General features: G+C 48.9%; 9 protein-coding genes across 9 annotated transcripts; 7 read left to right on the forward strand and 2 right to left on the reverse strand.

The window, feature by feature from the left end:
- F5147DRAFT_662703 (WD40-repeat-containing domain protein) lies at positions 1-2,729 on the forward strand. Its single transcript, XM_041434807.1, has 12 exons — positions 1-253; positions 306-679; positions 727-802; positions 855-884; positions 934-1,135; positions 1,182-1,200; positions 1,248-1,443; positions 1,497-1,632; positions 1,683-1,901; positions 1,959-2,127; positions 2,181-2,327; positions 2,382-2,729. The coding sequence occupies exons 1-12, from the start codon at positions 67-69 to the stop codon at positions 2,589-2,591; spliced, it is 1,965 nt and encodes a 654-aa protein (XP_041300012.1). The 5' UTR covers positions 1-66; the 3' UTR covers positions 2,592-2,729.
- A 1,847-nt stretch (positions 2,730-4,576) lies between these two features.
- Positions 4,577-5,716, forward strand: F5147DRAFT_662712 (uncharacterized protein). The gene is made up of 4 exons (XM_041434808.1): positions 4,577-4,766; positions 4,816-4,844; positions 4,908-4,974; positions 5,025-5,716. Exons 1-4 carry the CDS (start codon positions 4,613-4,615, stop codon positions 5,564-5,566), a joined length of 792 nt encoding a protein of 263 aa, XP_041300013.1. The 5' UTR covers positions 4,577-4,612; the 3' UTR covers positions 5,567-5,716.
- A 106-nt stretch (positions 5,717-5,822) lies between these two features.
- Positions 5,823-7,825, forward strand: F5147DRAFT_662714 (arginase family-domain-containing protein). Its single transcript, XM_041434809.1, has 9 exons — positions 5,823-6,472; positions 6,526-6,680; positions 6,730-6,958; positions 7,016-7,149; positions 7,198-7,217; positions 7,268-7,288; positions 7,342-7,420; positions 7,478-7,518; positions 7,574-7,825. The coding sequence occupies exons 1-9, from the start codon at positions 6,086-6,088 to the stop codon at positions 7,690-7,692; spliced, it is 1,185 nt and encodes a 394-aa protein (XP_041300014.1). The 5' UTR covers positions 5,823-6,085; the 3' UTR covers positions 7,693-7,825.
- A 17-nt stretch (positions 7,826-7,842) lies between these two features.
- Positions 7,843-9,575, forward strand: F5147DRAFT_662720 (arginase family-domain-containing protein). Its single transcript, XM_041434810.1, is given in 11 exon segments — positions 7,843-7,867; positions 7,880-8,248; positions 8,301-8,454; positions 8,511-8,527; positions 8,585-8,788; positions 8,846-8,979; positions 9,040-9,059; positions 9,116-9,136; positions 9,188-9,266; positions 9,324-9,364; positions 9,418-9,575. The coding sequence occupies 10 exon segments, from the start codon at positions 7,892-7,894 to the stop codon at positions 9,537-9,539; spliced, it is 1,149 nt and encodes a 382-aa protein (XP_041300015.1). The 5' UTR covers positions 7,843-7,867; positions 7,880-7,891; the 3' UTR covers positions 9,540-9,575.
- F5147DRAFT_662724 (pali-domain-containing protein) lies at positions 9,576-11,504 on the reverse strand. The gene is made up of 3 exons (XM_041434811.1): positions 11,183-11,504; positions 10,173-11,012; positions 9,576-10,125 (listed from the first exon to the last, which is right to left on the reverse strand). Exons 1-3 carry the CDS (start codon positions 11,409-11,411, stop codon positions 9,956-9,958), a joined length of 1,239 nt encoding a protein of 412 aa, XP_041300016.1. The 5' UTR covers positions 11,412-11,504; the 3' UTR covers positions 9,576-9,955.
- A 100-nt stretch (positions 11,505-11,604) lies between these two features.
- Positions 11,605-15,175, reverse strand: F5147DRAFT_624082 (tRNA synthetases class II (A)-domain-containing protein). The gene is made up of 11 exons (XM_041432646.1): positions 14,929-15,175; positions 14,775-14,880; positions 14,639-14,721; positions 14,398-14,587; positions 14,309-14,342; positions 13,753-14,263; positions 13,294-13,696; positions 12,355-13,244; positions 12,184-12,303; positions 12,048-12,134; positions 11,605-11,994 (listed from the first exon to the last, which is right to left on the reverse strand). The coding sequence occupies exons 1-11, from the start codon at positions 15,163-15,165 to the stop codon at positions 11,713-11,715; spliced, it is 2,943 nt and encodes a 980-aa protein (XP_041300017.1). The 5' UTR covers positions 15,166-15,175; the 3' UTR covers positions 11,605-11,712.
- A 450-nt stretch (positions 15,176-15,625) lies between these two features.
- On the forward strand, positions 15,626-18,834 carry F5147DRAFT_662727 (P-loop containing nucleoside triphosphate hydrolase protein). Its single transcript, XM_041434812.1, has 10 exons — positions 15,626-15,747; positions 15,805-15,818; positions 15,880-15,942; positions 15,999-16,199; positions 16,253-17,598; positions 17,647-18,093; positions 18,148-18,262; positions 18,312-18,539; positions 18,593-18,660; positions 18,711-18,834. Exons 1-10 carry the CDS (start codon positions 15,743-15,745, stop codon positions 18,750-18,752), a joined length of 2,529 nt encoding a protein of 842 aa, XP_041300018.1. The 5' UTR covers positions 15,626-15,742; the 3' UTR covers positions 18,753-18,834.
- A 144-nt stretch (positions 18,835-18,978) lies between these two features.
- F5147DRAFT_600760 (kinase-like domain-containing protein) lies at positions 18,979-20,429 on the forward strand. The gene is made up of 2 exons (XM_041432221.1): positions 18,979-19,278; positions 19,336-20,429. Exons 1-2 carry the CDS (start codon positions 19,057-19,059, stop codon positions 20,230-20,232), a joined length of 1,119 nt encoding a protein of 372 aa, XP_041300019.1. The 5' UTR covers positions 18,979-19,056; the 3' UTR covers positions 20,233-20,429.
- A 213-nt stretch (positions 20,430-20,642) lies between these two features.
- Positions 20,643-22,222, forward strand: F5147DRAFT_563637 (uncharacterized protein; the record flags this gene model as incomplete). The annotated part of the gene is made up of 3 exons (XM_041430686.1): positions 20,643-21,046; positions 21,103-21,136; positions 21,188-22,222. The coding sequence occupies 3 exons, from the start codon at positions 20,643-20,645 to the stop codon at positions 22,220-22,222; spliced, it is 1,473 nt and encodes a 490-aa protein (XP_041300020.1).
- Positions 22,223-22,245: the final 23 nt, after the last annotated feature.

Below are 22,245 nucleotides of genomic sequence, written 5' to 3' on the forward strand. Positions count from 1 at the left end.
GCCCAGGCTGCCAAATCTTTCTCACTAACACTAACACCCAAAATTCAGGGTTCGATCTTGCGCATCATGTCTGAGTACGATCGAATCGATTTCGGGATGCTCGAAGAAAATGATGATGATTATGATGGTCCCGACGCATATGTCGATGAGGAAGATGACGATACTGTCTTGGATTTAGAGGACCTACAGGACTTGATACAGGAGCGCACCGGAGTCGCACAGGAATCACCTATGCTACCCCAAATATTTCTATGTGAGTTCACTCGCTGCAGGACATGTCCCGCTCATCCGCCGCTAACCTGTAGCGTTATTTAACTCGCAAAATGTACACCGGACTAACACTGGTGGTGACGGTAACAGCAGTGAACCCCGACAGCTCAGGACCATCGGTATCCAGGACTTGCATCATTTGCTGAATCCACGTTCTCTGGACTCTCCCACTGATTATGAAGAAGACGACGAAGAAGAAGAAAGTGAAAACGTAGGAGAATGGCACCAGGTGTGGTTCCCTCCGCACAAGGAACCCCAGCAGCCAGGCGTCGAGCTCCTCATGGGAGGAGAATTTGGTTCTGTGAGTTCGAAGTTCAGGAGCAAGAGAAACCGGAGGAACATTTCGCAAATGATCCTCGGCCAGTCTTCGCGACCCCGAGGAGCAATTTCTAGAGAGAATATGACTAGTGTGCGTTACTCTCTGGTATTTCATGCATCTACCTGAACTCATTACAGGAACTCATTCCGAATACGAACGGAATTGCCGTTGCATCCTACACCGCAAATGTTTACTGCGGGCAATTCTCGAGAGGTGAACATCTACTTGTTCCATTCCTGGTTCATCACTTGATGTCACTCGATAGATTCTTCGTTTTACTATACCTGTTGTCAAGGTGTGTGGTATGCTGCTCTTGTGGGACAGCAATTCATACTCCTCTCGAGATTTTCGTCTTCACATCTATGACATGACTTCGCCTCCTTCGCCATACATGAAGCGACCAAGGACCCTACGGCGCAGCGCTACAGGTGTTTGGGATGACAGCGACTGCGACCATGATACAACCCTCAAGATATTGAAGACTATACAGGGGTCTGCTGGTCGTTGGACGATAACAGATTCTCATTTGAGTCCTAACAACGAAAGGCAAGTGATTGTATCTTTCTTGCAGGTCATGCTTACGTTCTCATAGAATGATTTATTCGTCGATTGTAAGTGGAATGGCTCAGTAGTTGTCATCAACTTCAACAGAAATTAGTCACCCACGGTGTATATGACAAGCACACTCGACTCATCAGTTACTCAGACTCCCATCAGCTTTCAGGAACCTAATCACCGCCAACGGGCTCGCACACACTGGGGCTGGGATGATGAAAACTCGTTTGGCATCTGGAGCTGCAGGTTCTCTGCAGATGGAAATGAGGTCGTGGCTGGTGGCAGCGGTCAAATATTTGGTAGACTTTATTTTATTTTTGAGCCTGGATTTCTCACAGACGCTCTACCTCAGTTTATGATCTCTTGGCTGACCGTAGGACAGTCAAAATTATTGCACACGAAGACGACGTAAACAGCTGTTGTTGGGCTGACACTGCATCGGGGAATGTGCTAATCAGTGCCTCTGATGACACATTTTTGAAAGTTTGGTGAGTTCACGCAGGCTCATCGACAATTATTCTACTGATATGAGCAAAAGGGACCGGCGTTCATTAGGTGCATCACAGAAACCGTCAGGAGTCTTGGTGGGACACACAGAAGGTATCACCAACGTCTCGGCGAAAGGTGACGGTCGTTATATCATATCGAACGGAAAGGATCAGGCACTACGGTTGTGGGATTTGCGGAAGATGTGCAGCAGCGAGGACTTTGACAATGGTGCTAACCGCGACTATAGGTCACGTGGATTTGATTACCGGTGCGTTTCACTCAGGTCTTAACTTGAGTGAGAATGAACCTCAACTGTCTTGCTAAGCTATGGCCATTACTCGAAACCAAAACATGCTGCACATCCGCGTGACTGTAGCGTCATGACCTACAGAGGTCATGCTGTCTTACGCACACTTATCCGATGTCACTTTAGTCCTGCTGAGACGACAGGTGGACAATACATTTACTCCGGTTCGGCAGACGGGAAAATACACGTCAGGGTCCAGTTACAATTGACTTCCTTGTATCTAACACACGTTACTTCTAGATATGGTCGCTCGACGGACGCATAGTCCAGGTTCTGGATCGCTCGAAGACGTCGGCTATGACACTTGATCCCTCCGCGGAGGAGTGCATACTCCCCAATAGTGCTCGCAGCACGGTTTGCGTGCGAGATGTCAGCTGGAACAGCAATGTCAGCCCCATCTTTCAACCCTTGGGTCGATTTCGCTGATAAGGATTGTCACAGGAACCAATGATGATGAGCGCTGGTTGGGACGGGGGTCGGTCACCGCCGAAGAGTGTTGTTGCGCGTCATGAATGGAGAGGTCTCTCTAAGATGTCGTACGGTCTGGAGGATTGGATAGAGAAGCAGAACATAGAGCGCAACGAACGGGCTACGCGTACCAGACAGACATTACGAGTTCCTGGTGCATTTGATGTCGAAGAGGATGACTAGAATGTCAAGGACAGGCGTGACGCCTGTGATATTTATACCTTCACCTGGATATTTACATGTTGTATTGTACAGTCAGTCATTGTATCGCGTTCACGGTACCAATTGTTTGACGCTTGGTTCTACCGCATTGTTGTGGACTGGTCAGTCTCTTCTGCTTACAATGAGCTACATGTCACGGACATGCGCATTTATTCTACTGGAGCTCCAGTGATGGACTCAGTAGTTTATCTGGCCGAAAAGGACAACAAGGCAAAAGACATTCAACGCCAGACCAGAGATGCCCTTCGATGTACATCTTGTTGCAACATTGACTGTGCCTCTGGAGGGAGTGCCTTTGTATGAGAGGCTGGCCGCCGCTGATTGGACTGCAGATTCGGAGGGGTTTCTCGACCCATGTAGCGTTGCCACTGTCGAAAGCATCCATATTCCCTGCCTCCTTGTCATGAATACATTGTCAGTGTCAGTCATGATGCGAGCCGTGGGATTGTGTGAAACGTCGGAAGAGTAGAATCAGCAAAAACATCTCGATGGACTCCCAAGGTGGCGTACCCTCTTGAGCTTTCGGGTCTTGGAAGGCACGAGCTGATACGCTGACAATTTGAAAAGAAAAAAATTCGTCATTGTTCTCATGTATTTCCACTGGTGATTTAGGTTGAACACATGACACTCCAGGCCGGAGGCTGCCCTCGCAGTCATGGTATATGTAAGCGAGAAGCACGAAGTCGATCGTGTCATCGAGACCCCGGCCCGGTAGTTACATAGTGCAAGTGAACAATCTCTACACCTGCATGCGATACAGGATGCCAGAGGTTAACGATTTGGAAGTGACTGCGAAGAAGGGAGGGAACTTCTGTTGGTGGAGGCGCCGGAAGTGGAGGTCGTCGTCGTCTGCATGTCACGAGGGTCGTCAAACCAATTGCGAACCTGCCTTTCGCTATTCATATCGAGGTAAGGTCGACTCGAAGAGTCGTCCAGGTGGAGAAAGGAAGAAGGTGGAGGTAGCGGTTGTGTCAGAAGCCATGGCTAGTTCATTGGCGCTGGAATGTGCATTCTAAGGAATAGCAGAGTTCCTTGGTGATGCGTTTATATATGCCTCCGAGGGTCGAGGAAGCAGTTTGGCTTACATATTGAATCTCCTAGTGTCTGCGTTATCTGGGGGAAGAGAATGTCATATACCGATGGCGTCACTGAACGCTGTTGAACGTTGAACCACGGGATGAGCAATATGAATAGTTCGTAGAAGTTGACTAACAAAGTCTTGACGCCAGTGATCTCCGCATTTTGATCCGGTGAATGAATGGCTAACTTTAGTCAAAAGGGCTTCCAACTTCATGATAACCTACCGTATGCAACAAACTTCCACACAACTTTGAAGTCGCAAACAACAAGACAGGCTCTCTATCCGTATCCAGTAGCTGTCGATTTGGGATTTTTCTTGCCCTTCGACAACCACGGCTACTATACCGCCTGGCGCGAGCAGGATATTTGTCCCAGACTCTGACGAGGATTGCACTTCTCGGAATTAGAGCTCCTTGATCATAATACTGACTCGACGAGTTGGAGCTCCCACAGAGTCTCACCGAGATGTTGAAGTGCGGAGTAGGGTACGATTGAGATCGACTTTTCTAATGCGGAGCTTAAAATTGTTTCATGAGTACCTCAGTACCGTACTATCAATGTCTATCATACTATGTGCATTGTGGTACATATGTACTCGACGTTGAAAGTAGATGGCGAATTACCCTGATTTACCCCAACAGAATGCAATGGCCGGGAAACTGACTAAAAAAATGTCCCGAAGGTTAAAGGAGACAGAATTTCTCCAAGACATAGTTGGCTGCGCAGTGCTCAGGCTGAGAATGCAGCTGAGCCTGCGAAGCAGCATAGAACAGAAAATCATGCACTATGTATCATGCAATGGAGAACGACAGCCTGTGGTACCTTCCTAGGTGAAACCAGGAGCTTTCCCTTTCTGGCGCACTTGCTGTGTGATCGCCCCGCCCACCCTTGACCACACCACCATGTCTGCTAATGCTCAGCTCTATGGATTTCCTCCAGGATACTTCGTGATTCGTAACCTTGCGAATGGTAGGCTGTGGGACGTGTGTGGAGATGATGTAGAAGATGGCGCCGAGATCCTACTCTGGCCAGAGAAAGAGAAGTCTTTAGTTGAAAGTAAGTTTGCCTTCTCTACGTGCACAAGTGAACTCTAACAAGACATCAGCCTTGAGAAATCCGGAAGCTAATAATCAGGTACGTATGTCACTTCTGTGCAAGTACTAGTATTGACCACTGAATAAAACTTGCGCCATCCAGGTATTCTTTATCGATACGTCGGGCGCTCTTTGTTCGAGATCATCAGGACATGCAATCGATATCGAAGGTGCGACGTCAGCGTCATTCATCTGCTGTAGAATCTTACAGTAGATGTAGAGGACCGTTTGGTCATTCGGCATCGCCGACCCATCTCCCAGCCATATCCAAATGAATACTCGCATCCTTTACCGCGTTTCTCCTACTCCCGAGAAACTCAGCATATCACTGCATCTTTCCAGTGTGATCCTGCATACCCTCCGCCAGCCGCGCAAACTTCCACCGCGTGGATGCGAAAGACATATGTCCTGTCATCAATTCCAATGCCCAAACCAAAGTCACTGTTAGATAACGCATCGGCTTTCTTAAGTTCCGCGGTCATAACACCAATTTCTTTTTTCTCTGGTGGCACAGCACAGCGGAAGGCAACTCCTGAGGATGTTTTCAGTGGGGATATAGACCTCACCGAAGATGAAACTCTAGAACAGGATCGAGGCGTAGAAGGCGACGCAGATGACTCCTCCGAGCTCCTCAGAAAACTCAGAGTTTTGACGATCGGTCAGCGGGATGCTCCTGCAGAAAGTGAGAGTGCTAGAAAACGCCGTCAATGGCAGATTTTGCCTTTGCGTACGTCAGCTGCTCATCGGAGACCGTTGAAGTGACTGTAATTGATATTCGTATGGTGCTTGTTTTTCATTTGGTTTGAGCGCACATACTTTGTATTTGACTTGGGAAACTATGTCGTGATGGGCATTGGTACTAGGTAGTTCTATGACTGGCAGAAACTTGTTGAACATCTATTTACAAGCTCACTGCGTACTAAGTAAAGTACCCCGCAGCGAATCACGTGCGTTTTAATTTTTGTCTTACATCATCCTTGTGCACGGGACCCGCATGCTCTAATTTTGTGCATGAATTGTTGGCCTCGCCTCATGCAAGCCTCATGTACATCCTTCTTTAAGCAGCTGATCATATCATAGATTGCTTTGCTTGATCTTCTTTGTCAAGAATAAGGTGTCTAGAGCTTTCCTGAGTCGGAAGTCCCATATTGGAGCACATGTCGTTTGACTTCGTCTGTCCGACGGGCCGCCCACTCTGTCCCATTTTCCAGATAAGAATTCGCCAGCCTCTCAGGTCTCAAGTCAACATAGGTCTTCTTCCCAAGGAACAACGTTACCAGAATGGCTTTCAAAAAACTCCTTCAATTTGTAATCAGCGCGGTTTCTATCAAAGCCGTATTCGCGCACCAGATCCCTTTGGGCGACACTATTGAACAGCCTGAGACGTGGTTGTCAAAATATGGTCCCCAGATTGACCAACCTTTCTCTGGACCATTGGCATTTTCTCATATGACTTATTCCCGTTGTCTGGAAGATGAATCCGCGCAGTTTGATATAGCAGTTCTCGGTATGCCTTTTGATACGGGCACATCCTATCGCCCCGGTGCTCGCTTTGGACCCTATGCGATTCGTTCAGGCAGCAGAAGACAGAGGGAGGCTCGCGGATATAGTTTGGCTTGGGGCAATAATCCATACGAGCAAGGATCAAAAATAATTGACTGTGGCGACGTGCGCCTTTTTCAGTGACAAGTAATTGACATGAGCAACTGACGAGAGCAAAGGTTCCGATCATTCCATTCGACAATGTTCTGGCCATGGACCAAATGGAAGTCGCGTATTCTACTTTGTTAAATCGTCCTATCGCCTCCAGCCAGTCTGTTTGGGCGAATGGTGCCCAACTTGCGAAGGACGGACGTGAGCGCCCACGGATCGTCAGGTTTGTCAAATTTAAACATCTACAAGCAAGCACCTGACATCATTCGAAGCCTTGGAGGCGATCACACAATCGTGCTTCCAATTCTTCGTGCTCTTAACAAGGTATATGGACCGGTTTCTGTTATTCACTTCGATGCGCACCTCGACACCTGGAATGGATATCCGGGAACAGTGACTGAGCAGTCGCGCGTTACACACGGAACCTTCTTTTATGTAGCTAACGAGGAAGGCTTGGTTTCGAACTCGAGCATTCATGCTGGTATCCGATGCAAATTAGTGGTAAATAAGGTTTTGATTATTATTCCTATTATTTGCAATGAACACCTCTGAATTCAGGGACTGGGAGACATTGAAAATGATGAATCAGTTGGATTCCACTTCATCACGAGCGATGACATCGACGATCACGGGGTTCCCGCGATCATCAAACGCATACGGGAGCGTGTTGGTGACACACCTGTCTACTTGAGGTATGTCTGCTTTACATACTGCTTAGAATGTTACTGACAGGGCAATAGTCTTGATATCGATGTTATCGGTAAGTGATATCCGTGTTGGATTTGCCCACTTATGTTACATATCAAACAGATCCTGGTCTTGCACCTGCTAGTGCGTCTCACCATTAACATGACTGAAACAAAGCTTGAATGTCTGAAATCTAGCGGGTACTCCCGAGGCGGGAGGCTGGACGAGTAGAGAGGTCAAACGAATCATCCGTGGCCTGGCCGGATTGAACTTCGTGTAGGTATCCCAGCTATCATTGGCTCCCATAAGTCTCATACTTTTTTTGCAACACAGTGGTGCCGACATAGTGGAAGTCGCTCCTGTCTATGATCATGGCATGTTTGACAGCAGTCGGCTGTTTGTGACCGGGACTGAGACATTCTTTTACAGCCGAAATCACAGGCACGGCGGCGGCCGACCTTGTCCACGATTTTCTATCGATGTTCATGTCTCAATCGCCTCCCACACCATACGCACTTCCTGGTTCTTGGCTTCGAGATGAACTTTGACGGTTCTTCTTACTTTCCAAGCTATCTTTGTCTGTTCCCTACATCACCACGTGCTAATCAGGTGCTAAGCAGAAATACTTTCAGAGTACGTAACAGTACGTAACATGCAATACAAAATGTTCTCGTCCCCAGAGATCTCTCGTGATTGCCCTCATAAGTTGGCGCTGACGTTGAAGGAACATCACAGGTACTACTGACAATGAGATACCTTCCTCTTGCGCTACTTCCCGTTGTTTATGCACAGCAACATGCCTTCGAAACCAAGCAGCAGGAGCCATGGACAACCAAGTATGGCGCACAGACAGACCTTAGTTTTACAGGACCTCTGAGCTACTCCCACCTACCCTACACACGTTGCCTGGATGATTTGTCGACAACCTTTGACATCGCTGTTCTCGGCATGCCATTTGACACAGCTACTTCTTACAGACCAGGGGCACGTTTCGGACCGTCTGCAATTAGATCTGGCTCCAGCCGTCAATCCCCTGCGAGGGGCTACGCATTGGAATGGATGACGAACCCGTACACCCGCGCAGAAGTGATTGACTGTGGAGACGTAAGTTTCGGCACGTCATAGGCGTCTAAACATATTGACAGCGCTTTAACAGGTCCCTATCAGCCCCTATGACAACGCGTTAGCTGTTGATCAAATGGAAACTGCGTATACCACGCTTTTAGCACGACCCGTGAATGGAACTGCTAGTGCGCGCACCGCCAAATTTGCGCGTGATGGAGTGGAGCACCCTCGTATACTGACATTAGGTGAGCCCCAAACCATGATCTCGTTTGAAAACATGCAATTGATCATCTGGTGGTAGGCGGAGACCATACCATCGTGAGATAGCATGATTCCCCTACATCCCCCGGATTTCACATGTCAATTTATACTTAGGTGCTTCCGATTCTTCGATCTCTTTATCAGGTTTATGGACCTATATCTGTCATTCACTTCGATGCACACATCGACACTTGGCCAAGCGGGGGAGGTTTTTCCACGCAGTCCAGGGTCAATCACGGGACATATTTCACATGGGCATTTGAAGAGGGACTTATGTCCAACACCAGTATTCATGCTGGGATCCGAAACAAACTGGAGGTCAGGGCGTTCCTTGTGTCTCAAGTTGGCTCGAGCTGACGCACTTTGAATCGGCAGGGCCCTCAGATGATCGAGCACGATGAAGAAATCGGCTTTGAGCTCATCATGGCTGATGATATCGACGACCTTGGAACAGATGAGATCGTTAAGCATATCCGACAGCGCATCGGCAACTCCCCTGTTTACTTGAGGTGTGTCCTGAGAAATGCGTCGCTGATCGTAATGTTGATGTTCATTGCCTCCCGCCTCAGCTTTGACATCGACACCATCGGTCTGTAGATGTTCTAATTGATCGCTAACAATTGTGTGCTAACTGCTCTCTGATAGACCCTGGTCAGGCACCTGCAAGTGAGCGCAAATATCACTAGGGCAATTTTGAAGTTATTGATGTCTAGGTAGCTGGCACACCTGAACCTGCTGGATGGACCAGTCGAGAAACCAAGCGAATCCTTCGAGGTCTTGCTGGATTGAATTTTGTGTAAGATTCTCTTCGTCATTCGGGGGCCTGTACAAACAGTTGATAACTCGTATGTAGCGGGGCTGACATTGTCGAGGTTGCTCCAGCATACGATGATGGTAAGATCCATCTCCCGAATTTAGGAACGAGGGGGGCTCACCGTCTAATCCAGCCGGCGAGACCACTGGCATCCTTGCTGCTGGCCTTGCAGATGACTTCCTCACTCTATTGATCGTCGATGAGCCGCCCAAACGGCAAGTAAAACCAAGGCGAACACTGGCTGATGAGCTCTAGAACCCATAGGATGGCTTGTTGTCAGTACTCATGCTAGGTTATTGTTTCAAGGCAAGCCACTGTTTCACAATAGAATACAGAGGGTATCTAAGTAGATAGTCCTACAGTCAAATCTGATACGGTCCATTGATAAAAAAATATGCAGTATAGATATATCAACTCCATGAAATCCTCGTGAAATTGTACATCATATTCAGCTCTTCCGCTGCACAGGCGTTCGCGATGGACCATCCTCATACGTCGGTGGGTTGTCGTTGTACATCTGAGATGGAGGGGACATCACCACAGGGGACGGTGGCCCCCTCGGACCCTTTACACCACTGGTGTTGGCTGGTGGCGGAGAACTCGGCTTAGGAGTTGGACCACGATAATTGGAAGCATAGTATGGGTCCGACAGCTGTGGAGCACCAGTAGTGCTAGGCAGCATAGTTCTGCTCGGGTCGATGAGGAGGCTGGTTGTATGCATTAGCATATGAAGCCGCAGCTGTCACACCCAAAGCATTGTATGAATCTGGGTTAACGGATGGCTGAGTTTGCTGCGGTTCCCAGGGGTTATACGCCGCATGTTGCTGCGGAGGGGTGCGCGCTGTAATTATGTGAGAGATGAACAAGTGCTGCCGAGCTATTACTCACAAGAGCCACCTTCCACATGACCATATGCCTGCGGGGAGTATGGGTCACTATAGTAAGCGCCTGAAGCATTTTGCACTGGGGCAGTGATTGCAGCACCGGGAACGGCATATGAATTGAGAGGCGACATTGAGTGAGTTGTAGATGTCGGTGGATAAGTGCTGGAGGACGTAGTCTGAGTGAGGGTGCTACTCTTCCGGCGTGGCGGCGCCGCATACGGAGAAGTGTTGTTATATTCATCAACAGCGCGTGTGCCGAGAGGAGCCTGCATATAACCTCCACCAGCGTAACCGTTTGCTGATGGACGACGACCATAGGACCCCGTACCGGCTCTTCCGGCGGTTGAGACGCTCTGATTGTCTCGGTATAGCGCACCATCCTCCTCGTCCAAAAATACACCATCCCCCGAGATTCTGGCCTTCAGCGGCTGGGATGGGTCATATTCCTGGAAAGGGGGTAAACCAATTTCGCCTCGCTGTTGTCTTGCTTTTCGATCTACTTCCGCTTTGACAGCGTCAAGGCGCATTTGATCTGCGTATCCATTTCCACCCATACGTTCGTTATCCCTTGGACGCCTTCTTATGCAACACCTTCCAACGCCATAGAAACATCCGCTGAAGAACAGTAGAATCCAGGCGACAAGCGTAATCCATACTGCATTGCCGATGGAAGCAGAGCCACCTGAAACACTGTTCATCCTGGACTTGGCGACAAAAAAGATGACGATGTCAAAAATGAAAGCAGTGAGGGCGACAGTAGCGGCAAATCCTGATATGCAACTACTGAAGCAAGTCATGGCTATTTCACGAATGTGAGCGAGTAGACCAAAGATGGCGGCTACCCCTGCGAGGCCAAAGCCACAATATGCAGGACGAGGGCATACGTGAGCCATTTTACAACTACAGTGGGGATTTGGAGAGCCGTATTATCGCCCACCAAGGCATTGATGTCTACACATGCCAGGGAAGGCAAATGTCAATATGAATGCTACAAGGGTTCAGAAGTTGACTTACTGAGCTCATACCCCACCGTTGCACTAGAACATGAGGCTGTCCCTGAGATATCTGAACAATACCCCAAGGTTCCAAACGTGATGTAACCACTGGTGCCTTCGACGGCAAGGCTTGCCTTGAGGAAGTATATAGATTTTATGAGGGGTACAGAGAAGGATACAACACCCAACAAAATGGTGGCTATGAGGGTTATCAGGAAGCCAGGAGTAGCTGGCCGAATGAAGCTCATAAGGAAAGGGAGGGCGTCAGAAAGATGATATTGCTAAGTTCGTGAAGCGCTAATCAGTCAAAGGAAAGCGCAAAATGTAGGTAGACAAGAAAGGCGGTCACACCGTTTAGACGGATACATAAATGGGAAACTTCCGTGTCGTTATGTGGCTGTGGACCCCTATTTAGCTGTGCTTGCTCTAGGCTGTACCATAAAAAAATAATTTAGAGCAGAGCCCGCCCCAGTACATTGTACAATGCATTGTCTGAATTACAACAAGGATAGACGTCTATAGCCGGGTGTTCATTGTATGGAGAAATCCCTAGTTATACTTGCTTGAAAACGTCACCCGCGCGACCTTCAGAGCCTCTTCAACCTGGGCGACGTTGACCCCAACACCTTGAGCACCATCCTCTTTCCCACCAGCCTTTCCGCCGAGGATATCGCTTACTTTGGATGCCCATATTCGAGCATCGAGACCTCTTGACCGTGCAGACTCAGAAACATAGTTTGCATGTGCGACCTTGCCACCCTCTGCGTCGACACTGAAAACGTAGACCGTCTTACCAAGCTTCTTGCCTTGCATGACGACGTTTTGCAAAATCTGGACATCATGTTGAGCATAATCACCTTTTGTGGACTATTGTTACAACATGCCTTTGCATTACCATCAACCTCAAGAATGGCAAAGTAGACCTCTGAGTCAGGCTTCTCCTCGAAGAAGGTAACCAAAGCGTTCACGGCCTGCCAATACATCAATCGACATACAAGAACAACAAATAGAAGGGCATACCGCCTTGTTTATCGCATTCTCCTTCTCCTTGATTTGCTTGTCAAGCGACTTGCGAAGAGTCGCTAGACGGTCTTTGAGCTCTGCTTTCAAAAGGACCGATATATCTGCCTGGCCAAGTTCCTGCAAAACATAAGTCGACAGACAGTGGAAGAAAAACATCTTACGACCTACCACACTAAGAACCTTGAGCCCGGTATCTTTTTCCTTGCCTTCCGTCGACTCGAGCTGTTCAAGGCGGACCTTCAGAGAATTGGCGACACGGGACGCCTCATGCGCCTCTTGGCCAGTCACAGCGACTATCCTCCGGATTCCCTTCGCAATCCCGGACTCCTCAGTGATGACAAAGTCTTTGATATCACCCGTCTTCGCGACATGAGTGCCACCACAAAACTCAACACTTGTGCTCCGCCACTTCGGGTTATCAATATCCTTCGCGACCTCATCTACATCGTACCCGAGCACGACAACACGCACAGGATCTGGGTATGCCTCGCCGAAGACCGCGCGCAGCCCGGATATCTTATGCGCAGTCTTGAGATCTAGATCCTTGCCATATACCTTTACATTCTTCCTGATCCAGTCAATGCTCATCGACTCAATCTTCGCGAGTTCTGGAAGGGAGATCTGTGCTTTATGCGAAAAGTCGAAGCGGAGCTTTGTCGGTGCCACAAGCGAGCCCTTCTGGTCAATGTGATCGCCGAGCACCTCGCGGAGACAGAAATTGAGGATATGCGTTGCGGTGTGGTTGCTGCGCAGCGGCCAGCGGCGGAGCTCATCATAGGAGGAGATGACTTCATCACCAACAGAGAGTTGACCGTATTTGAGAGAACCGGTGTGGAGGACGTAGCCATTGTATGCCTGAACGTTTGTCACCTCGAAATCGGTGGCGCCGTCGATGACGATGTTGCCAGTGTCATACTCCTGGCCACCAGCTTCTGCGTAGAAGCTTGTGCGGTCGAGGAGCACGCCAAAGTTTGCATCCGCCGGTATACCAGATGATGATGAGATGAATTCCTTGTGATAGTAAATGCTCTTCACTGTAGCAGTGACATTGCCGAGTTCTGCAAAGGTGGTTGAGTAAGGGCGAATTGTGGATAGGAATTCACGCACGAAATTTGAACGAGTCATCTGTTTTGGGTATCGCATCGTTCTTCTCCAATGCAGCGAGATCGTGGACATCAAGCTTCACAAGATCCGCTTTATCCTTTTTGAATGATCCCTTGCTCGCGAGCTTTGAATGTTCTTGGGCATCCTCGAACTCCTTTTCATTGATTCCAAGCCTAAGCTCCGCCGCCATGAGCCGTGTGAGGTCGACGGGGAACCCGTACGTGTCATACAGCCGCCATACGTCTGCACCATTGAGCTCGTTGACACCCAGATCTTTCGTACGTGTCGCGTATTGGTCAAAGAGCTTCTCGCCCCGATCAAGGGTACGTGAGAAGGACTCTTCCTCTTCGTCAAGGATCTCTTTGATGTCGCCTTGCTTCTTTGTAAGCTCAGGGAAGACATCACCCTGGTGTACAAGGTATAAATTAGGTTGAGTGGATGCGATAGATGTGCTTCACTAACCATGGTCTCCACAACCACGGGCATCAAAGAGGAGAAAAATGAGCCGATGGGTGCACCAAGCTTCTTCCTGACATAGCGTGAACCACGACGAAGGATCCGACGAAGGACATAACCACGGCCAACGTTGTTGGGCACACCACCATCACTCAACGCAAACGAAAGCGTGCGTACGTGATCAGCAACGACACGGTATGCAGTATCAATACCATCCACATCATCGTTGCCAAATTTCCCACTGTACGGTCTTGCTCCAGTTAATTCCTGTATACGCGTGAAGATCGGGGAGAACACATCAGTGTCGTAGTTTGAAAGTTTGTTCTGGAGGACTGAGACAAGTCGTTCGAAACCCATGCCGGTGTCGACATGCTTGCTTGGGAGCGACTTAAGTGAGCCGTCATCATCGCGGTTGAACTGTATGAAGACGTTGTTCCATATCTCAAGGACGTTTGGGTCGTCGCCATCGACAAGGTGTGCAGCATTACGTCCACCAATGCGGTCGAAGTGTATTTCACTGAGGAAGATCAACGGAGGGAGATCAGAAATGGGATATACGCACCTACAAGGCCCACATGGTCCGGTTGCGCCCATTTCTGTTGTAGACGCGAATGAGTCATATTGTTCATTGGGTGATAAAACACGCCTTACCCCAGAAATTTCCTTTTGACGCGATAACGTGATCTGGTGAGATACCCTGGCTTAGCCAATGTTGTTTTGCTTCCTCGTCTGTGGGTATTCCATTTTGTGGGTCTCCAGCATAGTAGGTAACATATAATCGGTCTTTGGGCAGCCCGTATACGTTAGTTAATAGATCCCATGAAAATTCAATAGCTTCTTTCTGTAAAATAAATGTCGGCTAGGCCGAGCTATCGGAAAACAAGCACTGAACCTTGAAGTAGTCACCAAATGACCAATTTCCGAGCATCTCGAAGAATGTGTGGTGGTAGGAGTCTTTCCCAACGTCCTCCAGGTCTATATTTGCAATGTTAAAGTGAACGCTGCCTTTTCCATAGACCTGCACGCACCATTATGCTTACCACCTGCGCGGATGCACTTTTGGCTGTTGAAAGCACGCTTCAGCTTGCCTCGCTCGGAATTGGGATCGACAGTACCCAGGAATATGGATTTGTACTGATAGGATGTGAGTTCTGATGCATAAGCCTACGGAATTGAAATGACCTGGTTCATCCCAGCATTTGCGAACAGGAGAGTGGGATCATCATAGGGTACGGTTGAAGAAGATGGAACAAAAGTGTGATCTTTGGAGCGGAAGTAGTTGAAGAATTCTTCGCGCACTTTGCGTGCAGTCCATGGGCCATCATAAGAGGAAGACATTCTTAGAGGTAAAGGGAGGGTAATATGATGAGATGGACGTCTTGATCGAAGGAGAGATGAGTGCAGAAACACACGTCTCATCTAGATTTTGGTTTCCGCAATTAGAATCATGATTCGTATCGCATCTTGACTCGAAACGCATCACGTGGCTGAAATAAGTCACGTATCTACTTTCGTACATAAATTTGGCATTTTCCACACAAATCAGGCTAAACTTGAAGGGAAACTTTGCAACGACAAGGATTACGAATCAAGGACTCATCAGCTCGGCAGCAGACCGGACCCGTGAGTTACTAATAGGGTGCTGTGCAGACTGACTCAGGAGATAACAAGACCTACCAACTGGAATGAACAGGCCATGGGCATCTGTGAACAGGAAAAGTGGATATGATTAACTATGTAGTTACCACACGAGTGCGCAGTACCATATACCACAAGCACTATTAGTAGGTGTGCTTTTAATATCCTAGTCACACAGCATGGTGACGTGACCTGCCCTGAAGTCGATCGATAAGCCAAAGACCAAAAACTTTACTTTTAAGATCAACGAGCCTCAGAGTACGGCCCCGGTGTGCATTTGACTCACCATCCAACTCGTTCAAAAGGATCCCCTTTTTTTTCTTTTTTTCTCATTGCATCCTTGTAAAATCTAGACACGATGGTGTACGTATTCGCTTAGATCTACGTTTCCGATGCACTAATCATCGTGTATGATCATAGTAACTTCACAGTCGGTGAGCACATAGATCGTGCAAGAAAACTCGATCTTTTTCTTAACGATTCTTTGAACCATAGACCAGATTCGTGGGCTCATGGACAAGCCCACGAACATCCGTAACATGTCCGTCATTGCCCATGGTGAGCAAGATCCTGCTGATGATAGCATATTGATCTAATCTAAATTACTTACGCAGTCGATCACGGAAAGTCTACCCTCACCGACTCCCTCGTCTCAAAAGCTGGTATCATCGCTGCAGCAAAAGCTGGTGACATGCGATTTACGGACACACGAGACGATGAAAAGGAGCGTGGTATCACGATTAAATCGACAGCCATCTCTATGTACTTCGAAATGGAGAAGGAAGATGTTGAACTTATCCAGCAGAAGACTGAAGGTAAGTCTTTGATTTTAATATCGCAAAATCTTGCTAATGAAATACTACTTCAGGCAACGAGTTCTTGATCAACTTGATCGACTCACCAGGTCACGTCGACTTCTCATCAGAAGTCACAGCCGCTCTTCGTGTCACTGACGGTGCTCTCGTCGTCGTCGACTGTATCGAAGGTGTCTGCGTGCAGACAGAGACAGTGCTTCGTCAAGCACTCACGGAGCGTATTAAACCCGTCGTTATCATCAACAAGGTCGACCGTGCTTTACTTGAGCTTCAAGTTTCAAAAGAGGACTTGTATCAGTCGTTTCAGCGTACCATCGAGACGGTCAATGTCATCGTTTCGACTTACCATGATGCTGCCCTTGGTGACGTCCAGGTCTACCCAGACAAGGGTACCGTTGCTTTCGGTTCAGGTCTCCATGGATGGGCTTTCGGCCTCCGCCAGTTCGCTGGTCGCTACTCCAAAAAGTTTGGTGTACCTAAAGACAAGCTTTTGGCTAAGCTTTGGGGTGATAACTACTTCAACCCTGCCACTCGCAAGTGGGGTACGAAGAACTCCGATGCCGACGGCAAACCCCTTGAACGGTCTTTCAACATGTTCGTCCTTGAGCCCATCTTCAAGATTTTCGACGCCGTCATGAATTTCAAGAAGGACCAAATCGGTCCCATTTGCGAGAAGCTCGATGTCAAGCTGACATCTGAGGAGCATGATCTCGAGGGCAAGGCTCTCCTCAAGGTCGTCATGCGCAAGTTCTTGCCCGCTGGTGACTCCCTCTTGGAGATGATAATCATCAACCTTCCTTCCCCCGCAACTGCTCAACGCTACCGTGTTGAGACTCTCTACGAAGGTCCGATGGATGACGAGTCTGCCATTGGTATCAGGGACTGTGACCCCAAGGCTCCCCTTGTGCTCTACGTTTCGAAGATGGTGCCCACTTCAGATAAAGGACGCTTCTACGCTTTCGGTCGTGTGTTCTCCGGTACCGTTCGTTCTGGCCCCAAGGTCCGTATCCAGGGCCCCAACTTCGTGCCTGGAAAGAAGGAGGACATGTTCCTCAAGTCAGTTCAGCGCACGGTGCTCATGATGGGTCGTTACATCGAACCAATTGAAGATTGTCCTGCCGGTAACATCTGTGGTCTCGTCGGTATTGACCAGTTCTTGCTCAAGAGCGGAACTCTCACCACCTCTGAGACTGCACACAACATGAGGGTCATGAAGTTCTCCGTGTCCCCTGTCGTGCGGGTCGCTGTTGAGGTCAAGAACGCTGCAGATTTGCCCAAGCTTGTCGAAGGTCTCAAGCGTCTGTCGAAGTCTGACCCCTGTGTCCAGGCTTGGATCGATGAGACCGGTGAGCACATTGTCGCTGGTGCTGGTGAGCTGCACTTGGAAATCTGCTTGAAGGTAAATGGCTATCTACTTGCTAAATTTCGTTAGTCTGACACATTGTAGGATCTCCAAGAAGACCACGCTGGCGTTCCTCTCAAGATATCTGACCCTGTCGTGGGTTACCGTGAGACTGTTAAGGCTGAGTCTTCGATTGTGGCCTTGTCCAAGTCGCAGAATAAGCACAACCGTCTCTATGCCAAGGCAATGCCTCTCGATGAGGAGCTCACCAAAGCTATTGAGGCTGGTACCGTTAACTCCCGTGACGATTACAAAGCCCGTGCTCGTATCCTCGCTGATGACTTCTCTTGGGATGTCACCGATGCAAGGAAGATCTGGTGTTTCGGTCCCGATACCACTGGCCCCAACTTGCTCGTCGATGTCACCAAGGGTGTGCAGTACCTCAACGAAATCAAGGACTCTTGCGTCGCTGCCTTCCAGTGGGCAACAAAGGAGGGTGTCTGCGCTGAGGAGAACATGCGTGGTATCCGCTTCAACATTCTTGATGTCACTGTAAGTACACTTCATACCTACTTGTATTTGCATCTTCTTATGCGATCATAACAGTTGCACGCTGATGCTATCCATCGTGGCGGTGGACAACTCATTCCTACGTGCCGTCGCGTCTGCTACGCGGCATGTTTGCTTGCTACCCCTGGTCTCCAGGAGCCAGTGTACCTCGGTACGTCCCGCTCGTATCGTATTTTTCTTGGTATTGATGTTATTCTTAGTCGAGATCCAGTGTCCTGAGAATGCCATCGGTGGTATTTACAGCGTGTTGAACAGGCGTCGTGGCCAGGTCTTCAGCGAAGAGCAGAGGCCAGGAACTCCCATGTTCACCGTCAAGGCATATCTCCCCGTCATGGAGTCCTTCGGCTTCAACAGTGATCTCCGCTCCCAAACAGCTGGGCAAGCCTTCCCCCAGAGTGTGTTCGACCACTGGGAAATCATGAACGGATGTGCGTAATTGCATGTGCGACGTGTTAAGACTGATGTTAATGAAATTTATTAGCTCCTCTCGACAAGGGTAGCAAGCTCGAAGAGCTCGTCAGGGGCATTCGTGTGCGCAAGGGTCTCAAGGTAATGGGTGACTGCACACGATTCTGAAATATGACTAACACGATATTTAGCCCGAAATTCCAGCTGTCGACCACTACTACGACAAGCTGTAAAGTTATTGTACGAACGTGCTCACGACCAAACTTCTGGATGTTGTCATTCATATTTCACTAAATTCAATTGTTGTATTCTGTATGCTTCGTGATTCGGATGCCTATACTTAATAGCCACATGGCAATTGCTGACATTGGTAAGGCGACACTGCATGACATCCCTCGGATCCGCACCTTCTATCGGTAGCGAGCGTCTTGAGTCAAACATGGGTGCTTAACGTTATGACTTGAACAGGTGCTTAAAAGGCAGGCTGCATGTAGTTATCGCAGTGACGATAACCCAGTAATACCCATCTACTCGGACATGAGAGACGTTGACCTCACCACCATCGCTGGCGTACGAAGATATTTGTCTAATACCCCTTTCGCATCACATACAATAAACGCGCTGACAGGAGGCTTCACCAACTTCACATATAGAATATACCTCAACGACTCATTCAAGGGCAGCGCAACATTGGTGTTGAAGTATGCAGCACCGTATGTCGCTGCACTCGGTACGATGGCTCTTTCTACAGAGCGCCAAGTAAGGCTTCTTTTGAAGTGGCGTTACACAGGAACTGGACTGATAACGACCTGGCAGAAATTCGACGTGGAAGCCTTACGGCTCGTCCGCAAGATGCACGCTGATGACGATGTCATTACCGTTCCTAACGTCCATCTCTTCGACGAAGAAGCCCACGTCATGATCATTGACGATTGCGGGACGGACGCTCGTACGCTGAAACAGTTGGTGATTGACGAGGCGCTACCACAGACACTCGCCGAAGCAATTGGTGCCGCGATCGGTCGTTTCCTTGGGCGTGTCCATGCCTGGAACAAAGACGCGTCTTTCGATATGGGTATTTTCGGTAACAATGAAATGGGCAAGACGATCTCGGCTTTGGTTACATATGGTCGCCTCATATCTACGCTTAGCGGTAGAGATAATATCGCGGCTTTGGCGGATCCCGGTCTAGATATCCCTGAGGAGAAACTGGCCGTTATCTCGAAGCTAGCGGAGACCCGCAGTCATGAAATTGGTAGCACAACAGAGGTGTTCACACATGGAGATTTCTGGCCTGGGAATATCATGGTAACCCTTCGGAGAGAGTCAGAGGGGGACGCGCCTGGGTTAGAGAAGCTTTATGTGCTGGACTGGGAGGTGGCGAAGGTGGGTCTTCGGGGGCTAGACATTGGTCAGTTCTGCGCAGAGATGCGGCTGCTTCAGCGGTTCTATGCAAGCCGCCAGGAGGAGACGTCCACGATTATTAGATCCTTCCTCTTGGCTTATAGAGGAGGAAGTGAGCCTGATGAAGCGCTCACGAGGGTTGCGATTGCACATGTTGGAGCACATCTGGTTGCTTGGACGCCACGGGTGCATTGGGGAGACAAGGAAGACACTAGAAAGGCGGTTGCTGAAGGAGTTGAGTTGTTAATTGGAGGTGCTGAAGGGACATCAGCCTGGCTGGAGGGTAGTCTCGTTGGAAAGCTGATGTGAAGGCAAGCTTCGTTACAATCACAAATATTGTGAAAGTCACACTGTTAGCTCATTCAATTAGTCTACTCGGCTATTAGTACTACACCGGCCGTGCTTATCGTGGCAAAGAGTCTTGCTACTAGCTCATCCTTTTAATTTTGGCGCCATCCAAACACTTTCAAGATTACGACGCCCTTGTGATCTGAGCCGTTATGTGTTAGCTGCACAGTATATAAGTAATTCTGGAACACTTCGTTCGGCAGTTACATCACTTGGCCGCATCACATTCCTATACGACATCTCGACTCATCTCTGTCATTGACTTTAACTCTAGCAGTGCAGTAATGTTCCACGAAGTCTCCGAGTCACATTCCGTGGCAGCCGTTGCTACTACTAGCGCCGCTAGCTTACCTTCTCCAACCTCTGCGGTAATGCAGCTGGATGGACTTCCTGCAGAGCTGTATAGTGCAATTATCAGTCACCTACCAGCCGACTCGTTCCAACAAGATGTCCTTGCCCTGACAAGAGCGATACCCAAATCGCCTGTGCCTATCCATCATTTATTCGAACGCATACACCTCAAGCATGCCCAGCAGATCGTACAATTGTATAGTCGCTTGCGCAATGCCAATAACGAGAGAAACTGGGTTAAGGACTTTGGTATCGTGACTTGGACTGTCGATGCTGATGTCCTCGTCAATTTACTGGGGATCCTCCCTCGAATATCTTCTCTCCTTCTCTTCGTGGGACCCAACTTTGCTCCAGAGCATCTTGAGGAGATATTTCATAAGCCGAGGGAAGACCTGCGCTTCCTCTCTTTACGTTTCCGCCCCTAGTGAGTATCAACTTGTCAATTCCTTTCGTTTATCCCTCCTGACGTGTGTGATGAAGCGTCCAGAAAGCCACATATTTTCAATTTCTCAAGGTAACATCTCGCGTTGAACGTTATACTTTTCGCTCAACGTGTACTTGTCAGGGAGCTTATTTCGATACTACCTTGACTGCACTTTCCCGTTGGCCTTCCTACAAGTTACCAGCCCTATCTATCGTCCAGGATCCTCCCGAACCATTGATATCGAATGCGAAACATTTTGCACAACCGCTCGTCTTCTTTCGACTCGAGCCAATATCTGTCCTATTGTGCTCAAAATATATCAGCTCATTGATCCACCTGCGTCTCCGTATACCATCTCGTCAAGTATCCCGATTTATCAGCAGCATCCCGTCCTCCGTCCCTGCATTACGCCTTCTTGACCTGTCCACATGTAATATTTTTGCCTCGGATATGGAGGGGATACTGATTCGATTTCATGGTCTGCGACATCTGATTCTTGATGGATGCAGCGTTGCGCGAGACCAATCGCAGGCGACGGAATGGAACAACATTGGAAAGATATGTGCGACTGCAACTGTCAGGCGAGCAAAAGCACGGGAAAAGGAGTTGAAAACTTGGTTACAGCACAATGCAGCCACTACTACTACGCTAGCAGGCATGCCACAGCCCGCAGCCAGACGTATTAGACCAGGTCGGCGTGGTCTCGCCACAGCTACTATCTCGCTCAGGGAAGAACCAGCCGCGTCAGAGCCAGATATTATCCACGTACCTGCTGGAATAGTTATTCCTAAGGTACGCATCGTTCCATCACCACCGGTGCTACTCTCCCTGTGCACGTCAGCATCCTTTATCACCGACATTCAACATCAGACTATTCGCGAGGAGTTTGAGAAGGGCTGGGATGAAGGGCTGGTACAACTTGCAGCCGTTAAGTCTAGGCTTTACGGATCTTGGAAAAATGGCATACGGATGATGCGCATTTCCGCCGATGCCAGCGGTGGCGGATATGATGGTCTGGAATCTATAGAGGGCGATAACGCATTCTACTCCGAACAGGATGGCAACGCGAGTCTGGCCCCGCCTGTATTGTGCCTTGCAGGATCAGGCACTTCAGGAAAGCACGTAGAGGGTTGCGGTCATAATATTGCTTGGAATGTCTGGAATGATACAATCTAGGCCAGGATAGACACACCTTCCTC

Source organism: Suillus discolor (genome assembly GCF_016758755.1).
Source record: "Suillus discolor strain FC423 chromosome Unknown F5147scaffold_1, whole genome shotgun sequence".
In the NCBI taxonomy this organism is placed as follows: Eukaryota; Fungi; Basidiomycota; class Agaricomycetes; order Boletales; family Suillaceae; genus Suillus; species Suillus discolor.